The 24,169-nt window shown below is 50.0% G+C and overlaps 1 protein-coding gene across 1 annotated transcript; it reads right to left on the reverse strand.

Moving 5' to 3' along the window:
- Positions 1 to 314: 314 nt before the first annotated feature.
- Positions 315 to 14,402, reverse strand: LOC115640194 (zinc finger protein 92 homolog). The gene is made up of 4 exons (XM_030543014.1): positions 14,303 to 14,402; positions 7,890 to 8,016; positions 3,897 to 4,013; positions 315 to 3,486 (listed from the first exon to the last, which is right to left on the reverse strand). The coding sequence occupies exons 2-4, from the start codon at positions 7,921 to 7,923 to the stop codon at positions 3,173 to 3,175; spliced, it is 465 nt and encodes a 154-aa protein (XP_030398874.1). The 5' UTR covers positions 7,924 to 8,016; positions 14,303 to 14,402; the 3' UTR covers positions 315 to 3,172.
- Between the last annotated feature and the right edge of the window lie 9,767 nt (positions 14,403 to 24,169).

Raw genomic sequence — 24,169 nt, forward strand, 5'->3', positions numbered from 1 at the left:
CCTGACAGTGAGATATTCACTCTCCTCTTTCTTCAAGCTGCTGTTGTTAGTCCATAAAACGTGTACCATGGAATAAAAAGTTGAGTTTACTCCAGTGTGAGGAAAGAAAGGAGCCACCAACTCCCCGAAAAATCTCTGTGCCCCAGAGAGAACCTGCCCCTGCTACTGGAATCACTGATGTGCTTCAGCTACAAGGGGAAGGTATCTGCTCTCATGGGGGTACAGCTCAGTGGTAGAGTGTTTGACTGCAGATCAAGGGGTCCTTGCTTCAAATCCAAATGCCCTCTAAGAAGCCTCTTATTTTTTATTTTTACTTTTGAAAAAAGGGAAAACATTTTCATTTCCATTCTCCATGATGTTCAGGAGCTCCACTATATGGGGATGCTTGAAATGAATGTAAACACTCAACATTTCACTGTCCAAATGCAGAAAAACCCTAGAAAACCTGACCATCAGCTGAAATCAGTTCCAATCCTCTAAGTGTAGAGTTTATGTTTTCATCCACTAAACAAAGGGATCATATGAATGTACATTTGCAGATCCCTCTTCTCCACGGCTGTGCTGTGCAGAAGAACAAGAGCCACATCCAGTTGGGCTTCAGGAGTCTGACGAGCAAAGGCAACTTGGTGCGGGCTCAAGTCACCAGCACTTTGGCTCCTTCCCATTCAACCAGCAGCTGGGCCCCCAGGACAAGGCATAAGAAGATGACAGTGGCTGTGAGCAGGAAAATAGACCCCAAGAAGCTGGGTAAAGCTGCCAAGATCCTCAGGAAGGTCACCATGCCCATGTCCAGCATGTACTGACTGCAGCGGGGACCAAAAAGGCAGAGAAAAGCCCTCAAAAGTTCTAAGCTGCCAAGCCCCAGAAGGTGATCAAAATCCTACCTAAAATCAAGACAGGATAAGGCTAATGTCATCTCCAAAGCCAGGGCTAAGAAGGTAACACTGAGAAAGAAGTGAAGAGATTTTCATTGGGATGACTCCTGCTCTTTTATGAATCACAATGGACCACCTAAAGAGATTCAAGCCCTGCAGGACAAACAGCCTCATGGACAGTATAATGAAGTGGTGGCAGCGGGGAGAAGTGTTTCTCTTCCAGAGGGGAAGTGCTGTGTTTTGTGTAACACCTGCCAGGTGAGTGATGCACAGACAGGGCAGCTGCCCACAGCTCCCACATGAGCTCATTCTCTTCGATCTGCTTCTGCCGTTATTTCAGAGCCTGCACTATTGGGACTGTGTCCCTGTCACTTCACCAGCTGTAGAACAGGCTTGGTCTGCACCCCAGCTCTGATTAATCCCACTTTTTAATGTATTCCTACTGCGATACTTTCTCAGTTCTCTGCCTCATTCTAACATTCCAGTCAGAGACTGACTATGGGGAGGAATGGACTAATTTGCATGACATTCAGTAAGTTGCCATAGTATGTGACTGAAATCTCTGCTGGAGGTGGGCAGGAGCCTATTACACACAGCTAAGCTTTACTAAACTACATGCTAAAAATTCAAACCTTCCTGTACACACACAATAGAAATTGGGGCTCTGAGAAATGGCAACTTTCCTTTAACACAGATCACTGTTTTCTGTACTTCCAGAGGCATTGAAATAGAAGCACATTACCTTTCAACAGCTGCGATTTCATGATCAGCAGCAGAGCTTGTCAATTTACCACCCATAGAGCTGATTGTTTCTAACTGCAGGGTTAGCCAGACCACTCAGTAACATTGTCGTTCTGTTTACAAAGCCTTCGGTTAGTGACGAATCATGAGACTTATCCCTTCCTGCTGTAATTCCACGGACTCCAGTGTTCTCTTTCCCCAGTTCTGGTTCCAAGAAAAGAAACACATTAAAACAACCTTCAGAACTAACATGCTGTGGGAAAGTGGAAATGTTGATAGCTCAAATAATCTGGGGCACAGAGATTTTTCAGTTTCTTCTGTGTCTTGTGTATGTCTATCTGCTTTGTGTGTGTGACCGGTGGGGCTTTTGTTTGCTCCTGGCAGGTTCAACCCTGTCAGATTTGTCTGTGGGGAGGGGCCAGAGAAAACAGACACCCTGGCCTTCCAGGTTGGGGTTAGGCAAAGGAATAACAACCCTGTCCCATAAAAAACAAAATATGTTACAGAAACAGTGGTAGGAACAGTGCTAGAGAAATGCTCAGGCTTGAAGTAATCAGAAATACAGAATTCAAAAAGCAAAGCTTAGGGGAGATTTGGGATTTATTCTCTGAGCTTAGCCATGTGCTATAGCACAGGGAGCACTTTTGGAAGTCTCCCATCCCACAACTGGGGAAAGGAAAAGGATTCTTAGGTTCTAGCACGGATTGAAGGAGGAGAGTGATGGGGAATAAGGGATTCCCTCTGACTTACCCTAACTACATCTGTTGTTACAGAGGATGAAATGACTTTTTCCCCTATCCCTGCCCTGTTCCTGATCTTGTTATAGTTCAATATATTTTAAGTGCGGAAAATAATAATAAAAATATCTGCTCTCCAGCCCAACCTGAAGCAACATCAGAACAACTGGGAATTAAACAATTTGTTCCCCAAGGGAGAACTCGATGACTAACAATGGCTTTGAAATGGGGGAACAGGATAACCGTGATGCTCAGGGTTAGTTTAGACTAGGAAAAGTGATGGAGTTTAGGTCAGGTCAAGGGGGAAGCTAATGCCAACCACTGCACCTGGGCTGCATCTGCACTACAACTTATTACATTAAGATGACTAACTTGAGCAGCCAATGCCATGTACAGTCCTAGTGGATTGAAGGCACAGGTAGTTTTTGCCTCAGTGTACCTTGCTGGGATCAAACCTCTCTCCCCAACTTGGAACTCATGAACATTCCTGGCAGGAGGGACACACACTCCTATGACTCAAAAGGAAAGGAGTTGATAGAGAAGATCATAGGACTGACCTCAAAGAAGGATGAGCTGCAAAAGGCAGAAGGCAGCAACTTATCTGGTGGAGCTGAGACATCACGGTGAAGATGATGCAAAAATCACTATGTGGGAATTAGTAAATGTGATTTTTAAAAAAAAATTTGTTTTGGCCAACCCTAGTCAAGGGATTTATTACAATTCTCTCATGTGCATTTTCTGATGTCTAATGAACCTTGAGCGCTGATTGAAGCTTTTCTGAACTCACAGCATGTGTAGGGCATCTCCTTTGTGTGGATTCTACGGCGTCTCCCTTGGGTAGATTCTACGATGTGTGTTCAGGGTAGAGCTCCGATTGAAGTTTCTCCCACACTCGTGGCATGTGTAGCGTGTCTCTTCCAAGTTGATTCTCTCGCTTGTTATAAGGTCTGAGAGGCTACTAAAGTTTCCCTCAGGCCTCCCCTGAGTTTCACAGGCTTTTGGTTTTTCTGGGAGTGCACAACTCCTGGAAACACTCCCTTTGGATCTTCCTGATAAAGTTCCATTTCGTTCTCCTTGCTCAGCATCTTCCTGATGGGGTTTCTCCTCCTCATTCTGACTCACCATCCCATCACCTGATGAGAGATAGAGAGAGAATCCAGACATAGGTCACTACCTGCACCGGAAAGAAATAAAATCTCAGAGAGAGGAATGGAAAAAGGGATGAACAATCCAAAATATGTGTGGGAGAGATCAAACCTATCAGAATCTGATTTTCCCCAAAATCTTCCCCAGAGGAGAGAGGAAGGGATCAGATTTGGTCTGCGTCTCACGAGAACACTCAGAGGAAAGCAAGATCGGGGAGTGACCTGCTGCCAGTTGTCAGTCAGAATAGGAGGGAAGCCATGAGTCACATCTGCCATAATGATTCTACATCTGCAGGGAACAATCCTGAACTTGGAGAGCTCATAGGGTCTTTGTAGGGCATCTCTAATGTTTCCTGCATTCCCATACAGTTGTTGAGTTCGTTTAACTAAGTCCTCACCTGTGCAGGCAGCTCTTGGAAGAACTTCTTTCTCAGAGCTATGGAGGTCTGGGACCCACGGCTCTTCCCCTCGTTCCACCTGGGAGATCACATCAGGTTTGGAAACTGGAAACCCTACTGCAGACAAAGAAAACCAGGAGGTCAGTGGAATTTGTGGGATACTTGTCACAAAGAACAGTCCATGGTTTTAACCCCCAGCTCATTGTTAAGCAGTAACATTCCAAGGCCAGCTTCCTTGGCTCAAAGTGGAAGGAGAGTCATTATGATTATAAATCATATTCATTACATTAGTGCTAAGGAGCAACTAACAGTGGGTCCCCATTGTGCTAGGACAAGTACAAACACAGAATAGTAGATGGCCCATGCCCTGAAGAATTTACAATCTAAATACACAAGACGGACATAGAATGGGGGAAAGGACAGAACCCACTGTTAGAATAGAGATATTCAGGCCTGCCTGTAAAGCCTATAGTTTAAGAACTTAGGGGTATTTTTATCACTTAGCTACTTACAAGAGTATGAAAAAAAAGAATCAAAATCACTGCCTGTATTTGTAAGGGCCTTCTCTTACCATGACAGTCTGACACCTTGTGCTGAGGCTAAGGCCTTTGGCTAAGCAGCAGGGGCAGCCATAAGCTGGGAAGCAAAGGGTCACATCCTCACATCCCAAACCAGTCACATTGAAATAAGGTGCTATTGGGCTATTAGGAAGATGATCCTGTCCTGATAGTGCCCAGCACTACCAGATAAAGAAACAGATCTTAAGATGGTTAAAGAAAACTTAGTTTGATAGCAGGCTGTTTGGCAAGAAATCACTATTCAATGCTTGTGGTTGTGAAACCCTCATTTTTGTATTCTTTTATCTTTATGGCCACCACTTTACAATGTTAATCAGTCTGGTTTTCTAATTGTTTTTCTCTGCTGTATAATTAATTTTGCTAGGTGTAAGTTAAGTAGGGTAGTGGGATACAGTTGGTTAGAGAATTATGTTTCGATGTGTTAGGATTGGTTAATTAAATTTCAGTACAATGATTGGTTAAGCAAAGAATATTACTATATAAACTGAGTCAAACAGGAGGGGGAACAGGAACAGTGAAACAGGGTAAATGCTCTGCGGCATCAGAGCTCATAGACTCATAGACTCTAGGGTCAGAAGGGACCAATGTGATCATCTAGTCCGACCCCCTGCACAAAGCAGGCCAGAGAACCCTATCCATCCACTTCTGTAACAAACCCTTAACCTATGTCTGAGTTATTGAAGTCTTCAAATTGTGGTTTGAAGACCTCAAGCTGCAGAGAATCCACTAAAAAGTGACCCATGCCTCATGCTGCAGAGGAAGGTGAAAAACCTCCAGGGCCTCTGCCAATCTGCCCTGGAGGAAAATTCCTTCCCGACCCCAAATATGGTGATCAGCTAAACCCTGAGCATGTGGGCAAGACTCACCAGCCAGCACTCAGAAAAGAATTCTCTGCAGTAATTCAGATCCCATCCCATCCAACACCCCATAACCGACCACTGGGCATACTTATCTGCTGATAATCAAAGATCAATTGCCAAAATTAGGCTCTCCCATCAGACCATCCATTCCATAAACTTATCAAGATTAATCTTAAAGCCAGATTGTCTTTTGCCCCCAATACTCCTCTTTGAAGGCTATTCCAGAACTTCACTCTTCTAACGGCTAGAAACCTTCGTCTAATTTCAAGTCTAAACTTCCTAGTGTCCAGTTTATACCCATTTGTTCTTGTATCTACATTGGTACTAAGCTTAAATAATTCCTCTCCCTCTCTAATATTAATCCCTCTGATATATTTATAAAGAGCAAGCATATCCTCCCTCAGCCTTCTTTTGGCTAGGCTAAACAAGCCAAGCTCTTTGAGTCTCCTTTCATATGACAGGTTTTCCATTCCTCGGATCATCCTAGTAGCCCGTCTCTGAACCTGTTCCAGTTTGAATTCATCCTTCTTAAACATGGGAGACCAGAACTGCACACAGTATTCCAGGTGGGGTCTCACCAGCGCCTTATATAACGGTACTAACACCCCCTTACCTTTGCTGGAAATACCCCGCCTGATGCATCCTAAAACCGCATTAGCTTTTTTAACGGCCATATCACATTGGCGGCTCATAGTCATCCTGTGATCTACCAATACCCCAAGGTCCTTCTCCTCCTCTGTTGCTTTCAACTGATGCGTCCCCAATCTATATCTAAAGTTCTTATTATTAATCCCTAAGTGCATGACCTTGCACTTTTCACTATTACATTTCATCCTATTACTATTACTCCAGTTTACAAGGTCATCCAGATCTTCCTGTAGGATATCCCGGTCCTTCTCCCTGTTAGCAATACCTCACAGCTTCGTGTCATCCGTAAACTTTATTAGCACATTTCTGCTTTTTTGCCAAGGTCAGTAATAAAAAGGTTAAATAAGATTAGTCCCAAAACCGATCCTTGAGGAACTCCACTAGTAACCTCCTTCCAGCTGGTAAGGGGGACACAGGGAAAATGCTCTGCAGTGTCAGAGCGGACAAGAGGGATACGCCACCAAGACCCCAGGCCCGCTGAATCCTCTGGCCAGCCCTGGGTGACAGTCACTCTCTTGTCTCTGTCGGGTATTCGATTGATGTAGGTTACTTCCAGCCAGTCCTAAATGACCCATTCATATCACCCCATGACAGCTACGTGACAAAACACCTCACGTGTCCTGCTCTTTATAATCATAGCAATACCAATCACAGCAGGAAACTGAGGTGTGTATTGGCATCATACAAGTATCACCAAAAGTCCCACCTCTGTCACATACACACTGCTCACAGCCCCTGGAGAGAAAGCAAAGCACAGGAACTGGACGTTAGTCCAGCAAACACAGTGGAGGACAAGCTGCAATCCTCACACACTGGTCAAAGAGGAGAGGCATGTGGGTCCCTATCCATAGAGAGGGGCTGGCTAGAGGCCTGATACCTGAGGGGCCATTCCTTGAGCAGACCATGGAGGCAGGTCAAAGGCTTAGCTACCCCTGGACTGTGACATTGCAAAAGCACATTTTGGGGCATTAGGAAATCTAGTCACTCAGGTGAAATGGGAGGGAAAATTAAACTCCCCCAGTGTGAGGAGAAGGCTGGGGAATTAAATGCTAACATTCAGGAGCAACAGCCTCTAATTCTTCTGGGAAAGGAGAATGTAAGAAACAAGAACTGGGCTACGCAACCTCAGGAGGGACAGGCTCAAAGATCCAAGGAGCCTGGAGGGAAGACAGCTTGTGGCTGCTGCAGATGGGGAGAGGGGGGATAAGGCTCTCTCCAAACTCTCTCTTCTTGACTCTGCCCTGATTTTAGGATTTATGACCTAGTCTCATGTCTTGTGGGCAATTTTATACTTGTAGAGCTAAGATGCCATGATCAGAGTATTGCTTATTAGCTTGGAACATGTGTGGAGGCAAAGAGGTGAGCATAAAGAAATGGGTTATGAAGGCCAGGTCGACACTACAGCCGGGATTGACGCTCTGAGATCGATCAAGCCGTGGTCGATTTAGTGATACGATTTAGTAAACGTAGCCTAAGCTTGCTACAGTTCAGGGCCTTATATTAAGTTGAGGCTTTGCGAAGTCTAAGACTTACCTGAGGTTTGGGCAGGGATTCAGGGTTAAACGTCTGGGATCCCCCACAGCTCTAGATCCCCAAACCTCTCCTCCCTCCCAATGACCCACCCAGCCCACTTCCTGGGTGCCCTTCCTCCACACTCCCCTCCGCTTCTTCCCATTACTCGCAGCCGGCACCATCTCCCGGCACCTTGGGAGCTTCTTGTGTTGCCTCCTCGTCTCTCATTACCTCCTCCCTCCCTGCTGCCTGCTAGTGTATGGGAGATAAGGAAAAAAAAGGGGGCAAAGAAACTTGTCAGAACTTGGATGATGAATAAAGGTATAAAGTTATTACTGCTCAGGTTCTTTAGAGACCCCGCAGCTTCTAATAACACAGGGGAAAGGTCTCCTTACCCAGTGAGGTCACCGTCTCATAGTTCTCCTGCATGACATCCCTGTAGAGGGCTCTCTGAACAGGGTCGAGAACAGCCCATTCCTCCCTAGTGAAATACACAGCCACCTCCTCGAAAGTCACCGGATCCTGAAAAAGAACGAGTCCAACACTCAGTACCTGCTGCCCTACTCACAACCCCACGATTCACAGAACAGCAGCACCAGGGAAATGGAAGCTCCAGGAGGCACATGTTAACAGAGTCCCACCCCACCTTGCCTAGAGCAGCCAGGAGGAAGAGAGAACCTTTGTGTCTCATAGACTCATAGGTCAGAAGGGACCAATCTGATCATCTAGTCATCACATTTATCACATAGCTACTAGCCAAAGCTTAATATAGGAGATGGGGCTGTGTCTGGACCCTGCTGGTAGCTCCCTGTTAGGAATCCCAACACTCTCCAAATAAAATATATGGAAGAAAGGGGAAGTCAATAGTAAAGAATAGAAGTTCGAAGGTCATAATTGTAGAAAGTTGACAAGGGAAGCTATCAGAAATCATTGATCAACCAATGAAAATAAGAAGGAAGTTTTTAAAAGGACAAAATTAATCCTAACAATGGTCCAGATAACTAGAGTTTTGAAAGACCTGCTGGAGGAGCGTGGTGGACTGTTAATGTTGATTTTAATTAGGACTTGGAACACTTGGGAAATTCCAGAAGACTGGAATAAAGCTAACGCTGTGCCAATATTTAAAAAGTATAAAAGAGATGACGCAGCTAATTACAAGTGTGTCAGTCTGAAATCAATACTGGGCAAGAGAATGGAGCAGCCGATACTGGATTTCATTAAGAAAGAAAGGCGAGTAATATAATTAGTACCCATTAAAAAGGTTTAGACACAATAGATCCTATCAAACTAACTGGATATCCTTATTGGATGAGATCAAAAGTTTATTTGCAGCTAATAGTCCTGATGTAATATATGTAGGCACATGAGTTGGTTCAGAAACAACCTAGTGATGGTGATATCCTGAGGAAAAGATCTCATGTGTCTTTAGATTACATTGATTTGTAATCTGGAAATATATACACTAAAATGTCTAAATTGTAGCCCTACGGCAATTGCCTGGTGTCACTACAGGGCAGAATTAAAGTTGGCCTTAGTTGTGAATTTCCATCCCCTAACATATTGCAATTGCTGTTAAGTGGGTTTGTCAAAATTCATTTTGTCTCTTTCTTTCTTTTAATTTCAATAGCGGTATTTATTTTGAAGCCCTTTTTTCAGTGTTTACAATTTCAATGTTCAGAGCTGTGGAAAGTTAGGGGGGTCATCAGACAACAATTATTTAATAAGAGTAACTGCTGAGATTCCAAAAGCCAAATCAGATAACCATTCAAAGAGAAATTGTCAATGTCACACCCAAAATATACAGTGTAAATATCGTTAAATCAAACTCCACTCTCTCCAGAAGCATTTCTGTATATTACCTATACAATTTTTTTTTCATTTGTCCGTGTACAGTGAAATCAACATTTACTGCAATTTATTCATAAAAATCTAATAATTTCAAGCATAATGTTAAGTAATGAAGTACTTGAATTCTTTCACTTCCTAGACTGGAATGTTTCATTTCAGGATAATTACTCCCTCCCTGTGATGTATTTCACTCTCAGTACCGTAACCCTCTTGTGATGTAGTTCCTGTCTGGGAGCTCTGCTGAAGCCAGTGGCATTATGATCAGAAGGTGACACACTGACACATGAGCAGACACACATGGGGGAGGGTGGAGGACGAGGTAACAGGAGCCTACCAGGGTTGAACATGGCCCTAAGAGGAAATGCCCTCTCAGCCTCTCCTCTCTCCCACCTCCCAGAGTCAGTAACTCAGATAAATCATTCCCTGAAATATAAATAGCCCCGGTTCGAGAGACTGTGATTAACGCAGGTACCTTAGGGGTTGCAGCGCCAACCCCCTGCCTGGATGAGGAGGGTGAACAATTGCAGTAAAAATGCGTTAGGCTGGGAGAGGGCACAGCTGATGTGAGACTGGGAGTCAAGTTGACCAAGAGGCCAGAACTCATGGAGGGTTTAGGAGAAGTCAACAGGACTGGGTAGAGGCACTTCAGTGTATTTCCCCCATTAACCATTCTGCCATGTATTTAATTTAGAAATTTTTCATTCCCATCTAAACAACTTGGAGCTAAGCTGGGTTGATGCATTTCCACTTACAGTGGTACAGTTGTAATTAGGTGCTTAATCAGATGCTCATGCAACACAAAGCAGTCAGTAAAGGGTGTGCTCTCATTCATTACCATGACTGTGTGCTGTGCATCGCTTTTAAAAAAATATGGTGTGAGCGAGTGTCAAAATTTTAGGCAATAAGAAATGGTAAGTAGGTGTCAGTTCATTTCTCATGTGTTTACCTCGTAATTTTGATGTAAGTTTTGAATCGGTATTAATACCGTGTTGTTTTAACAGCAGTAGGGTCCATTTGTATAACTGTTTGCAAGATTTCATTGGATATTGGTGAACCAGCCGTCTTCACCTTTTATTTTGAGATTCCTAAATACAACTCAGTGCACCTCTCCTGAAAGACTGCAAGCCCTGGCTGCTGACATGTCCCTTAGAGAGCTAACACCTGACGAGCCCTTTTGCCCTAAAAAGGCGCATTTGGCTCTTTGACGTTGCTTTATCCGCCCCACCAGAAAATGCTAAAGGGAACCCAGTCATTACACCCGACCGTCACTAGGTACAGTTCTACCAGCTATGGACCAACATTCAAATGGTTCTGTTTGTTTATCTTTCATTCAGCATTGCAATTCTAAGATCCTATTTAAAAACTGGAAGTGAAATCACTGAAGCAAGTTAAGAAGAGAGCGGCATCGGGCATAGGTGGGGGTAAAACAACAAATGGAAAGAACCGACTATGCAAAAAGGAACATAGCAAACTATCAGAGCCCCAGACCCCCGTCCAACTGAACCCACCCCAGCCAGGCATATTAAGCTGGATCTCTGAAAAATTGCCCAGCCCGTCTGGCAGTGAACGCTGCGTGTTACAGACAGAGCTACAGTGTATGCGTCTGCTCTGCTGACGTGCTGCTTGGGTACGGAATGCACCACAGCCACAGGGAGCAGAGACATAGGCTCCTACAAAACACATTCCCAGATACACCTCCAATGCCGCATCTCCCCCACCTCCCCACTGTCTGCCATCCCCTCCCCTACCTCCACATGGCCATTCTCAGCCTATTGCTAACACTTCCTCCCAGCCTTCAGCACTATAAATAAATAAAACGTGGTGTTACAAAAGGTAGATCGTGCCACAGAAACCTGATCTGGACGTGAGTGAGGTTTTTGATAACAGTTCCACATGAGAAACTATTTGATAAATTGGAGAAGATGGGGATCAATATGAGAACCGAAAGGTCAACAAAGAATTGGTTCAAGGGGAGTGTACAAGGGGATCATATTGAATGGTGAGTTGTCAGGCTGGAGGGAGTTACTAGTGGAGTTCCTCAGATCAGCCTTGGGACCAATCTTACGCAACACTTTTATTAGTGATCTTGCCACAAGAAGTGGGATGGGGACACAAAGCCGAGAAGGATTGCCAATATGGAGGAATACAGGAAAATCATACAAGAAAATCTGCATGTCCTTGAAAGCTGGAGTAATAGAAATGGGATGAAAATGAATAGTGCACAAATTCTAGTTGTTAGTCCCCAAGTGTATAATTTTGCAATAAGCTGGGGATTTATCGATTGGAAGTGACAGAGGAGACTGGTTGATCAAAGGATAATTATGAGCTGCCAATGTGATGCAGTCATGAAATAGGTTAATGCAGTCCTAGGATACATCAGGTGAGGTATTTCCAGCAGACACATGAAAGGGTTAGTACTGTTATAAAAGGCACTGATGAGACCTCATCTGAAATACACCTCTACCTTCTGCCCTTAATGTCTCTGAGTCTATAAACTGTGCTTTGTGTTGCACAGACACTGATGGAGATCAGGGCCCCATCGTGCAGCACATGGCAGAGAACCTGACTGAGATCAGCACCCCCATTCTGCTGGGCACTGCACAGACAGAGAGGGACAGTCCTTGCCCCAAAGAGATCACAATCCAAGGAGACAATGGGTAGGAGGAAAACAGAGAGGGGCTGTGACTTCCCCAAGGTCACCAAGCAGGTCAGGGACAGAGCCAGGAACAGACCCCGTTAACGCCAGAGCCACATCACCCACAGCTTGGAAAGGTCCCCACACCCCATTGTATTAGGCTGCAGGAAGAGATGGTTTGTCCACGGATGCACAGGCTGTCTTGGCAGGGCAGCTCAGCTGCAGTCCCTGCACACAGCTGGGTGTGTGTGTCATGAGTCAGGAGAAGTCAGTGTCCAGTCCTGTGGGGCTGTGCTCCTGGCTCATACCTCCAGCACTCACTGCTGCCCCTCCCTTACCAGCTGCACTGGTCAGCCAGCCCCAGGCCTCTGTGAGGTCACTGCCCCTCCCATCCCACCACTTCAAACCTTCAAACAGGGACATGGTGCACCAGTGCCAGAGTGCACTAGTGTAAAGTCTGTCTGTACTAAGGGTTTGCACCAGTGCCTAAAACACCAGTATGGCAGAGACCTTCAGTGCCCAGAACAGCAGGACGGTGGCACTAGAACTGGGATCTAGTTTTAGCTCTGTCACAGACCTTGCACACATCAATGTTTCTCCTCCCAGCTTTAGTCTCTTTACCCAGCTGCCCACTCACTGGGGTCTCCTCTCTCTCCACAGCTGCTCACCACTAAAATCTGTGTGCGTGTCACCAGAGCTGAGGTACTTCAGCTCTGGAATAGTCTTACAAGGGGAGCTGTGGAGTCTCTTTTCCTGCAAGTTTTTAAGAACAGGTAGGACAAACCTCTGTCACAGATAATCAACATATACTTGGCCCTGCCTCGGCAGAGACAGCTGGACTTGATGACATCTTGAGGTCCTATCTAGCCCTACATTTCAAGGATGCTATGCGATATATATGTATAAAACAACATACAGAGAAAAACCGCACAACAACATGATGTCAAGCCATTCAAAAAAGAACAACAAAACAAAAAACTACATTGCACAGCATAAAATGACACAATACTAAGGAGAAGAAAGCAACACAATGCAAACTAACACACCTTAGGACAAAAGTACACAATGCAAAATAGCTCAACTCAAACCAACACAACATAGACACCAAACAAGCTGAGGCAAAACAACGCACCATAAAACTATGCAACACAACATGGTGCAATCACAGTTCCAAAATGCAACATGCAAAACAGCTCAGCGTAGAACAGGACACAGCACAAAAGAGAATTATTTCAATGCAGGCCTGGAAGGGATCTTGAGAGGTCATCTACTCCAGCCTCCTGTGCTGAGGCAGAACCAAGTATCCCTAGACATTCCCAGACTGGTGTATCTCTAACCTGGTCTTAAAAACCTCCAGTGAAGGGAATTCCACAGTATCCCTTGGAAGCCAATGCAAGGCAGATACAGGCCAGAACAACGCTGAACACACGCTGGGCTTGTGGATAAGGGGAGAGGCAAGAACTAAAACAATCTGGGTTCAGTTCCCAGTTTTGCCACAAATTCTCCATGCAAACTTGAGCAAATTACTTCAGCTCTCTGAGCTTCAGTTTCCCCATCTGTAAAATGGAGAGTCGCCTCCCACCATTGGCCTATTTAGCCTTTGAGCTTTTTGTGGCAAGGCCTCTCTGTCCCTGTGGGCATGTCGACACTGCAGTCAGACACCGGCGGCTGGCCTGTGCCCGCTGACTTGGGCTCACACGGCTCAGGCTGCAGGGCTGTTTAATTGCGGTGTCGATGTTCTGGCTGGGGCTGCAGACCAAGGTCTGGCACCCTCCCACCTCGCAGGGTCCTACAGCCTGGCTCCAGCCTGAGCCCAGACATCTACACTGCAATTAAACAGCCCCTTCGCCTGAGCCATGTGAGCCTGAGTCAGTGGGCAAGGGCCAGTGGGGGGTTTTAATGGCAGTGTAGAGATACCCTTGGTGTCTTTTCCGCACCTGTCACAATGGGGACCCTGATCTTGGTCAGTGTCTGTGTAGAGCCCTGCACAACAGGAAGCCTGATCTCAGTTGGGGACTCTGCAGCTCCCAGCATTACAGGAGCCCTGATTTTGTTTAGGGCCCCTGCAGCAACTGGCAAAATGTGGGGGCAGGATCTCTGTCAGGGTCTGCGCAGTGCACAGTACAGTGCTGGGGTGTGATCTTCGTTACGGTCAGTGCAATGCCAGGCCCAACGGGGACACACGTCTCAGTCGAGGTCTCTGAAGTACTCAGAACAATGGAGGCAGCAGTTTGGGTCACAGTCATGCGCTGCCTGGCACAAGGGGGACCGTGATTTTAGTGCAGGTCTCAGTTTTACCTGGACAACAGTGCAGTCTGATCTCACCTGGGGTCTCTTCAGTGCCTGGCAGAACAAGGCCCAGATCTCAGCTGGGGTCCCTGCAGCACCTGGCAGAACAGAGCCACGCTCAGTACGATAGGAGCCCTGATCTCAGTCACACACCTGGAGAGAAAAGTGGGAAGATTTTTGAGAATTCAATATCAGTATTTCAGAACTGAGGAGAAAATGGGGCACAAGCTGAATATTTGCCAATATAAGGGACAAGCATCAACATGTGGGGAGATTTTATGTCACCATTCAACAGTTCAAGAGAAAAGAGGGGAAATTGGAGGGGATTATACAGGGATATTGAATCAACAACAGAATGGGACGGATTCTTCTTGCCTCACACTCACAGGGCCAGGAGGGAGCCCTGGGTGATGTCTTTTCACAGGGGAAAGGAGCGGGGCTGGAGTCAGAAGGTCACTGGCTGTGGGGAGGGGCTGGCAATGGGGTCTGGGAATGTGACTAGCAGGTGATGGGGGGAGGAGTAGCTGGACTGGGAAACCTGGGGCTGGGCCATCTCCATGGGGGACACTTGCTCCTCCCTCCCCTTCCTGGCCCTTCCCACGCCCTGTTGCCAGCAGAGAGGGCCCCCCCCAGCCCAGCCCAGAGGTGTCCCTGTCTCAGGGCCCCCCCAGCCTCTGCCCAGTTCAGAAATCACTCGGGGGAACCATTTCCCACCCACACAAGGACAAATCCCTGCAGGTGAAAATGGGGGAAACACCCCAAACCTGAGATCTGAACTGGCCATTGGCGAAGGGCAGAGAAAATGGGGCACAATGGGGGGAGGGGAACAGGGAACTTCTCAGGGGTTTGGGGGAGGGGGGTCACCCTGGGTGCTGCTCGTTGCTCTCTAGGGAGAAAGGGGGCAGGATGGGAGAGGAGGGGGGTCCCCACGGGGGGGCCCAGCGGTAAATCCGAGGGGATCTCAGCCCCCCCCCTTCCTCCCCGCTCCTCGGGGGTCACCTGCTCTTCTCCCCCCCCCCGGCCATGTCCGGGCTGCACAGACATTTCCCACTCGCCCCTTTCCCAGCGCCCGCCCGGCCGGGCCCCACGGGGGGGTTAATGCGGGACTCTCCCCTCCCGGATCTGCGCATGCCCAGAGCCCCCAGGGCACAAACCCTTCTCCAGCCCCGGCAGAGGCTCCAACTGCCCCGCGCGAGCCAGGCAGAGCCGCAGCGGCCCGCCCGCGTTTGCAACTCGGCTTCTTCTCTCCCGCCCAACGCCACTTCCGGTCCGGGCAGAGTCAGGAACTACATCTCCCAGCCTGCCCCGGGGCCGCCCTTTGCTTTTTCTAGCCCAGGGAAGGGAGGTCCCCGGGGCCAGCCTGACCCTCCCCGCACCGCTATTGCTGTGCCCCGGCCCCGCCCCCTCTCTCAGCCGGGGCCTCTCTGACCCGCCCCTGCCTCTTCCCGGGGAGCGGCAGAGCTGGGAGGGTTTGTGACCTCCACGTAATAACACCCCCCCGGCAGGAGCGTGTCCGCCCCACGCGTGTCCCCGCCCCGCGGCCTGCGCTCCCGGCCCCGGGATCTGCTCCAGCTCTTCACCCCGCGGGGCAGCGACACGCGTGCGGAGGACACGCTCCTGCCGGGAGGGGCCGGCCGGCTGCCTGGTTCGGGGCTGCCCGGGGCGAGTATCCCGGGCGGCGCGGAGCCCGGGAGGGGCCGGTGTAACGACGGAAACAGTGACCGCTCCAGATTCCCGACTTTGGCTGCACCGAGCATGCGCAGATGAACTGAGCATGCGCAGTAACCTTTGCTGTCGCCGCTGCCCTCTCTCTGCCCTCACTTCTGCGTACGATTTGCTGCTTCCTCTTTGGGGGGGGGGTTAAAAGCACCAAGGGGGGCAAATCGCAGCGGGGGGGCTGCCAGGGTCTGAGCAGGGGGCAAAAATTTACTGGCCAGGGGGATCAAACTGCTGTAGGTAGCGGCGGGAGAGGGGCTGAAGGGGGAAAATCGGGGGTGGGGGGGGGTAGCCGGGGTTAAGCCCGGGGTGGGGGAGACGCTGCCAGACCCTGTGCGGGGACAAACCCCCCGTTTAGTAGGGAGGGGGGGAACAGCGACCCCTGGGGATGAGCCACCCGCTGTGCTCGGAAATCTGGGGTGTCGGGGGTTGTGGGGGGGCAGAGGCTGTTTTCGTTCTGCTCCCAGGACGCTGCATGTCAGCCCGGAGCAGGGGGCGGGTTCCGGGGCTGGGCACAGACCTCCCAATTCCTACATTGTCAAAGCTCAGCCACCGCAGCTCCTCTGTCCCACACACGTGTTGCGGGGCTGTTACTGCTCCAGCCAGGAGGCTGAATGCGGTGAGATATAGTACAGACCCCCCCCCCCCAAACTCCGCCTCTCACGCTTTGACTTTGGAAAAGTGTCTCTGTCAGTTTCTGTGTCTGTATGAAATCACTGCAGCTTCTTTCTCTTACACAACGTGCTGACTCCCTCCCAGAGCCCACGTGTCTGCACCCCCTGCTACACCCCAGCTCAGAGCCTGCCCCCCTCACTCAAACACCCAGCCCAGTACAAGGGCACTGTTTACAACCCGGGAGCTGCCAGACGGGCACTGTCCAGCCCAGCCCTGTGCTGCCATCCTGCTTCTTCCCCTTCGGTGTGGGCCCATGCTGCACCATGCTACCCCCCTGCCCAACACCCTCTGGTTCCCTACGCCCAGTGCCACACCACCCAGAGACCCCCCCACACCCTGCCCAGCACCCTCTGGCTACCTACACCCAGTGCCACACCACCCAGAGACCCCCCCACACCCTGCCCAGCACCCCTCTGGCTACCTACGCCCAGTGCCACACCACCCAGAGACCCCCCCACACCCTGCCCAGCACCCCTCTGGTTCCCTACGCCCAGTGCCACACCACCCAGAGACCCCTCCACACACTCCTGCCCAGCACCCCTCTGGCTCCCTACGCCCAGTGCCACACCACCCAGAGACCCCCCCACACCCTGCCCAGCACCCTCTGGCTACCTACACCCAGTGCCACACCACCCAGAGACCCCCCCACACCCTGCCCAGCACCCCTCTGGCTCCCTACGCCCAGTGCCACTCCACCCAGAGACCCCCACACACACACCCCTGCCCAGCACCCCTCTGGCTACCTACACCCAGTGCCACACCACCCAGAGACCCCCCCACACACACCCCTGCCCAGCACCCCTCTGGTTCCCTACGCCCAGTGCCACACCACCCAGAGACCCCTCCACACACTCCTGCCCAGCACCCCTCTGGCTCCCTACGCCCAGTGCCACACCACCCAGAGACCCCTCCACACACTCCTGCCCAGCACCCCTCTGACTATCTACACCCAGTGCCACACCACTCAGAGACCCCTCCACACACTCCTGCCCAGCACCCCTCTGGCTCCCTACGCCCAGTACCACACCACCCAGAGACCCCCACACACACTCCTGCCCAGCACCCCTCTGACTATCTACACCCAGTGCCACACCACCCAGAGACCCCTCCACACACTCCTGCCCAGCACCCCTCTGACTATCTACACCCAGTGCCACACCACCCAGAGACCCCTCCACACACTCCTGCCCAGCACCCCTCTGACTATCTACACCCAGTGCCACACCACTCAGAGACCCCTCCACACACCCCTGCCCAGCACCCCTCTGACTATCTACACCCAGTGCCACACCACCCAGAGACCCCCCCACACTCCTGCCCAGCACCCCTCTGACTACCTACACCCAGTGCCACACCACTCAGAGACCCCTCCACACACTCCTGCCCAGCACCCCTCTGAATACCTACGCCCAGTACCACACCACCCAGAGACCCCCCCACACTCCTGCCCAGCACCCCTCTGACTATCTACACCCAGTGCCACACCACCCAGAGACCCCCCCACACACACTCCTGCCCAGCACCCCTCTGGCTCCCTACGCCCAGTGCCACACCACTCAGAGACCCCTCCACACACTCCTGCCCAGCACCCCTCTGACTCCTTACGCCCAGTGCCACACTACCCAGAGACCCCCCCACAGCCCTGCCCAGCACCTCTCTGGCTCCCTACGCCTAGTGCCACACCACCCAGAGACCCCTCCACACACACCTGCCCAGCACCCCTCTGGCTCCCTACGCCCAGTGCCACTCCACCCAGAGACCCCCCCACACACACCCCTGCCCAGCACCCCTCTGACTCCCTACGCCCAGTGCCACACCATCCAGAGACCCCCCACACACACACCCCTGCCCAGCACCCCTCTGGTTCCCTACGCCCAGTGCCACACCACCCAGAGACATCCACAAACCCCCGTGCCCAGTGCCCTCCCAGACCACTTCCCCACCTACTCATAGACTCATAGGTCAGAAGGGACCAATCTGATCATCTAGTCTGACCTCCTGCACAAGGCAGGCCACAGAACCCCACCCATCCAATTTTATAACAACCCCTATCCCAGAACCGAGTTATTGAAATCCTCAAAATTGGTTTGAAGACCTCAAGCTGCAGAGAAACCACCAGCAAGCGACCCGTGCCCCACGCTGCAGGGGAAGGCGAAAAACCTCCAGGGCCCCTGCCAATCCGCCCTGGAGGAAAATTCCTTCCCGACCCCAAATATGGCGATCAGCTAAACCCTGAGCATGTGGGCAAGACTCACCAGCCAGCACCCAAGAAGGAATTCTCTGCAGTAACTCAGTTCCCATTCCATCCAACATCTCCCCGCAGACCACTGAGCAGACCTATCTGGTGGTAATCCAAGATCAATTGCCCAAATTAACGATCTTATCATAACATCCCCTCCATATACTTATCAAGCTTTGTCTTAAAGCCAGGAAAGTCTTTTGCCCCCACTACTTCCCTCGGAAGGCTGTTCCAGAACTTCACTCCCCTAATGGTTAGAAACCTTCGTCTAATTTCAAGTCTAAATTTCCTAATATCCAGTTTATACTCATTCGTCCTCGTGCCTACATTAGTACTAAACTTAAATAATTCCTCTCCCTCCCTAACGTTAACCCCCCTGATATATTTATATAGAGCAAGCATATCCCCCCACAGCCTTCTTTTGGCCAGGCTAAACAAGCCAAGCTCTTTGAGTCTCCTTTCATAAGGCAGTTTTTCCATTCCTCGGATCATCCTTGTAGCCCGTCTCTGGACCTGTTCCAGTTTGAATTCATCCTTCTTGAACATGGGACACCAGAACTGCACACAGTATTCCAAATGGGGTCTCACCAACGCCTTGTATAACGGTACTAACACTTCCTTATCCTTGCAGGAAATACCCCGCCTGATGCATCCCAAAATCGCATTTGCTTTTTTAACAGCCGTATCACATTGGCGACTCATAGTCATCCTGCTATCAACCAGTACCCCAAGGTCCTTCTCCTCCTCCGTCGCTTCCAACTGGTGCGCCCCCAACGTATATCCAAAATTCTTATTATTAATTCCTAAATGCATAACCTTGCACTTTTCACTATTGTATTTCATCCTATTTCTATTACTCCAGTTTACAAGGTGGTTCAGATCTTCCTGAATAGTATCCCTGTCCTTCTCCGTGTTAGCAATACCCCCCAGCTTCGTGTCATCCGCAAACTTTATTAGCACATTCCCGCTCTTTGTGCCAAGGTCAGTAATAAAAAGGTTAAATAAGATCGGTCCCAAAACCGATCCTTGAGGCACTCCACTAGTGACCTCCTTCCAGCCTGACAATTCACCTTTCAATACGACCCTCTGGAGTCTCCCCTTTAACTAGTTCCTTATCCACCTTACAACTTTCATATTCATTCCCATCTTTTCCAATTTGACTAACAGTTCCCCGTGCGGAACCGTGTCGAACGCCTTACTGAAATCTAGGTAAATTATATCTACCGCATTTCCTTTATCTAAGTAATCCGTCATCTTCTCAAAGAAGGAGATCAGCTTGGTTTGACACGATCTACCTTTACTAAATCCGTGTTGCAATTCGTCCCAATTACCATTGGCCTCAATGTCCTTAACTACTTTCTCCCTTAAAATTTTTTCCAAGACCTTGCATACTACGGACGTCAAGCTAACAGGCCTATAATTACCCGGATCACTTTTATTCCCTTTCTTAAAAATAGGAGCTACATTAGCAATCCTCCAGTCATACGGCACAACCCCCGAGTTTATCGATTGCTTAAAAATTCTCGCTAACGGGCTCGCAATTTCACGCACCAGTTCCTTTAATATCCTCAGAACCCCCCAACAGATCCTCTTACTGCCCAGTCACCCCCTAGCTGAAGACCCCCCACAGCCCTTCCACAACTGCGCCCCCCCACAGATCCCCTCACTGCCCCGCCACCACAACTGCACAGTGCCCCGCACAGACACCCCACACTTCCCAGTGCCCCAACACACACAGATCTCCCCACGCCCCCACTGCCCAGCATCCCCCCAGACCCACTAGAGACCTACCCTCCCACATGCAGTGGTGAGCTGAAGCCAGTTCCCACAGCTCCAAGAACCGGTTGCTAAAATCAGACCTCCGTGGAGAACCGGTTGTTAAAGGGCCAGGAGGTGGGCAAAGAACTCCAGTCTGCAGGCTGGACCCAGGACCGGCACTAGTGTTTTTAGCGCCCTAGGCGCACGGCCATTTTGCCATCCCGCGCGCTGATCCGCGGCTCCACTGGAGCTGCCGCAGGCATGCCTGCGGGAGGTCCATTGGAGCCTCGGGAGCAGCGGACTGTCCGCAGGAATGTCTGCTGCAGGTCCACCGGAGCCGCCTGCCACCCCACCCCCGGCAAAATGCCGCCCCCCAATAATCCTGGCGCCCTAGACGATTGCCTAGGCCACCTAAATGGAAGCGCCAACCAACCATCCTGTTGCTCCCAGGATTCCCAGCTGGGGAGGCTGAGGCTCCCCTGGCCCTTGCCCCGTTTCCCCCCGCTGCAGCGTGTTCAGCCACCGACATCAGCTTGGCAGCTCAGCTGAGCTTGAGAGTGTTGTCCTGCTGCCGCTTTTTGAGAGGCCTGGCAAGGTGGCGGGGGTGTGTGTGTCCTGCTGCCAGCTCCAGGGCTGGCCAGAGGAGAGGGGAGGGGGCAAGCGTGGCAACTGGCCCGGGCCCTGGAGGGGCCCCCAGCCCCACCAGTATGTCTCCCCCAGCCCCAGCTCCCCACCCTTAAATCAGAACTTTTTATAGTGAACTGGTTGTTAAGATTTTGGCAGCTCATCACTGGCCACACCCTAACCCCCAGCCACAATAGCCAGCCCTGATGGGAGGTGACTGTCTGCCAGGCTGAGCTGGCAGCGCAGCTAGAGCTGGTCCTGGGGCAGGAAAACTCCGGCCCCTTGGGAGTGTTGCAATCAGCCGGGCTGGAGCATAGCCTACCCAGGCTAAGCTCCCTCAGGACCCAGTTCAGCCTCTCCCCACCCCCTACTGTCCGCTGTGACTGGCCGAGACTGGCCCAGCCTCTGCACCAGTCCCAGGTGGCTCTTCCCCCGGGGAGGCAGGTGGGGCCCCACAGGTCCCAGGCAGTGGAGACGGCTCAGAGCTGGAGCATTGCTGGGGAGCAGGGCAGATCCCTGAGACATTACTCCTGAGATCCCACCCAGCCCACCCACACCCATTGGCCCCGTGGCCACCAGCCTTGCCAAGCGCTTGAGTGCGCGCACGCGCGCACACACACACACACGCACATACACGCACACACTTCTCTCTCCCTGCTTTCCTATCACTAGTTATGTTACTACAGGATGAAATGTAGACATCCCATAAAATAGCTAGTTCCAGACTGTTCTTCATACCTCAGATCACTGAAATGCAGCTTGGCATTTGAGATACTGTATGACTGTAGTACAGTTTGCGACATCACAGAAACCTTCCTCTCTCCAAGTTTACATCTCACCACTCCCTTTAGCAATAACGTAACCATTAAACAGGTTCTGAATCAGTCATCTTTCTTCCCAATTTAGTTTTAACAAAAATGCTGCAACATAAGTAGCTATGGGAGATGGCAGTGCAACTGCTAGGTATCAATGGGGGAAAAGTGTGCGAGTAATGTCCTGGATATACTGGCATGGCTGGCTTTAGGCCAATTCAACCAATTCCCCTGAATCAGGCCCTGCCCCGGTTCGGTGTACTGGCAAGAGCGAGTGCGCTGTACTGGGGTGGTCCGGCTTCCCCAGGGGACAATTTAAAGGGCTTGGGGCTCCCAGCAGGGGCTGGAGCCAGCCCTGCATCCCCTGCCCTATCTCCAGCCAACCATCCCCTGCCCTGTCTCCAGGCAACCCCTGCCACACACCCTTGCCTGAAGCCAGCCAGTCCTGCACTCCTCTGTCTCCAGCCCTGCCAACCCATGCCTCAGCCTCCTGTGGCCCTGCCTGAAGCCAGCCAGCCCACCCCACCCCACACATACCTATCTCCAGCCATCCCCACACCCCTTGCCCTGCCTGCAGCCAGACCCTTCCTCCAGTCAGACCCTGCCCTGCCTCCAGCCAGCCCCATGTCCACGGCTGCCCTGCAGTTCCCAGGGTAGTAACCCTGCACACCTGCTTCAATGAGGGGGGCAAGGAGCAGCTGGGACCCACACCTGTGTACACCCTAGGGTAACCAGACAGCAAGTATGAGAAATCGGGATGGGGCGGAGGGTAATAGGATCCTACATAAGAAATAGATCGGAAAATTGGGACTGTCTGTCCCTATAAAATCAGGACATCTGGTCACCAGAGTACACCCCCAGGGAGTGGCGGGGACCCACACATGTGAAACAGAGCTCATTTCTAGTTCAGACCCTTCTGTTTAAAAAAGTTTAGGTAGGGTTAACATAAATCTCTATTTTCCCAGATATGTCAGGCTTTTTGGGTCTCAAATCGCCATCCAGTAAAATACGGACATATGGTAACCTTATTGGTACAAAAAATACATACTGTGGCACATCTCTTAAATCAGAACTTGTTATAGGGAACCGGTTGCTAAGAAATGAATGGCTTTATTTTACACTTTTTTTTTTTTAGTCATCCATGACGGAGCCCCACCAAAAATGTTCAAATTGGGCCCTGCACTTCCTAAAGCCAGCCCTGAACACCGCCCTAGTGTGGGGGTGAGAGCGCCTCCGGGATCCTGACATCCCAGCACTTTACACACCTTCCTGGAGCCTCCCAACCTCTCTTTTACACAGTTCATTATTATACCTTGTCTTACAAACACCAAACACCATTACATGTGCACAAAGATAAATAATTCCCCTCCTCCCGATATATAAAGAGCTGTGCTTCTGCATATAGTATCTATCTTGGATGAACATTGAGCTCCCAGCTCTTCAGGAATCAGTAAAGAGTCAGCTTCCAAGCCACATGTTGAATCCTATTGTAAACAATATGGGCAACGCATGAGGTATTCTGAAGCAAGAGATAACTGGTAAAGTTTAAAGAAGATGCAGAAAAAAAGCTTTTCTTATGTTTTGTTTATGTTGGATTTATTGTATTATGAATAGTAAGTATTGAATATAAAAATTTGGTAGTAGGGTATACAATGTTATAAGAAGAGATTATGCTATTACCATTATCCAGTCTACTTGAACAGTAGTATTTTGAATTAGTGATACTTCACAGAGACAGAAAGAAGAAAGCTGACTTTAGAGAACAATTATTAACCAGATTCTTGGTTATTCACCAGCCACTTTGCTCCTGTCCACGTCACAAAGCACCATAAACCCAGTATAGTCTGGACAAGAGAATATTCACCTCAAATTGGCATCTACTACACTCCCTGCCCCTGTCCCCCCATTCCCAGTCACCATGAATCAGGATATAGCTGAGTGAAAAGGTGGCATGGCTGAAACATTTATCAGGCAATTGAAAACTAGTATAGAGTACAATAGTCCTGAGAACATCGCTTAATTCTGAGCACTGTGTTTGCAACGTGATGCAGGATGGGCCTGTTGCCATGGCACCATTGG

Source organism: Gopherus evgoodei, unplaced genomic scaffold (genome assembly GCF_007399415.2).
Source record: "Gopherus evgoodei ecotype Sinaloan lineage unplaced genomic scaffold, rGopEvg1_v1.p scaffold_236_arrow_ctg1, whole genome shotgun sequence".
NCBI lineage: Eukaryota > Metazoa > Chordata > Testudines > Testudinidae > Gopherus > Gopherus evgoodei.

What these genes read in the sequence shown, in the direction of transcription:
- LOC115640194 (XM_030543014.1), bottom strand. Translation starts at nt 7,923, where the DNA reads ATGCAGGAGAACTATGAGACGGTGACCTCACTGG. An exon ending in TGAGACGGTGACCTCACTGG is followed by an intron (nt 4,014 to 7,889) that starts GTAAGGAGACCT and finishes CTTTGTCTGCAG; the next exon opens with TAGGGTTTCCAGTTTCCAAA. An exon ending in TCCAAGAGCTGCCTGCACAG is followed by an intron (nt 3,487 to 3,896) that starts GTGAGGACTTAG and finishes ATCTCTCATCAG; the next exon opens with GTGATGGGATGGTGAGTCAG.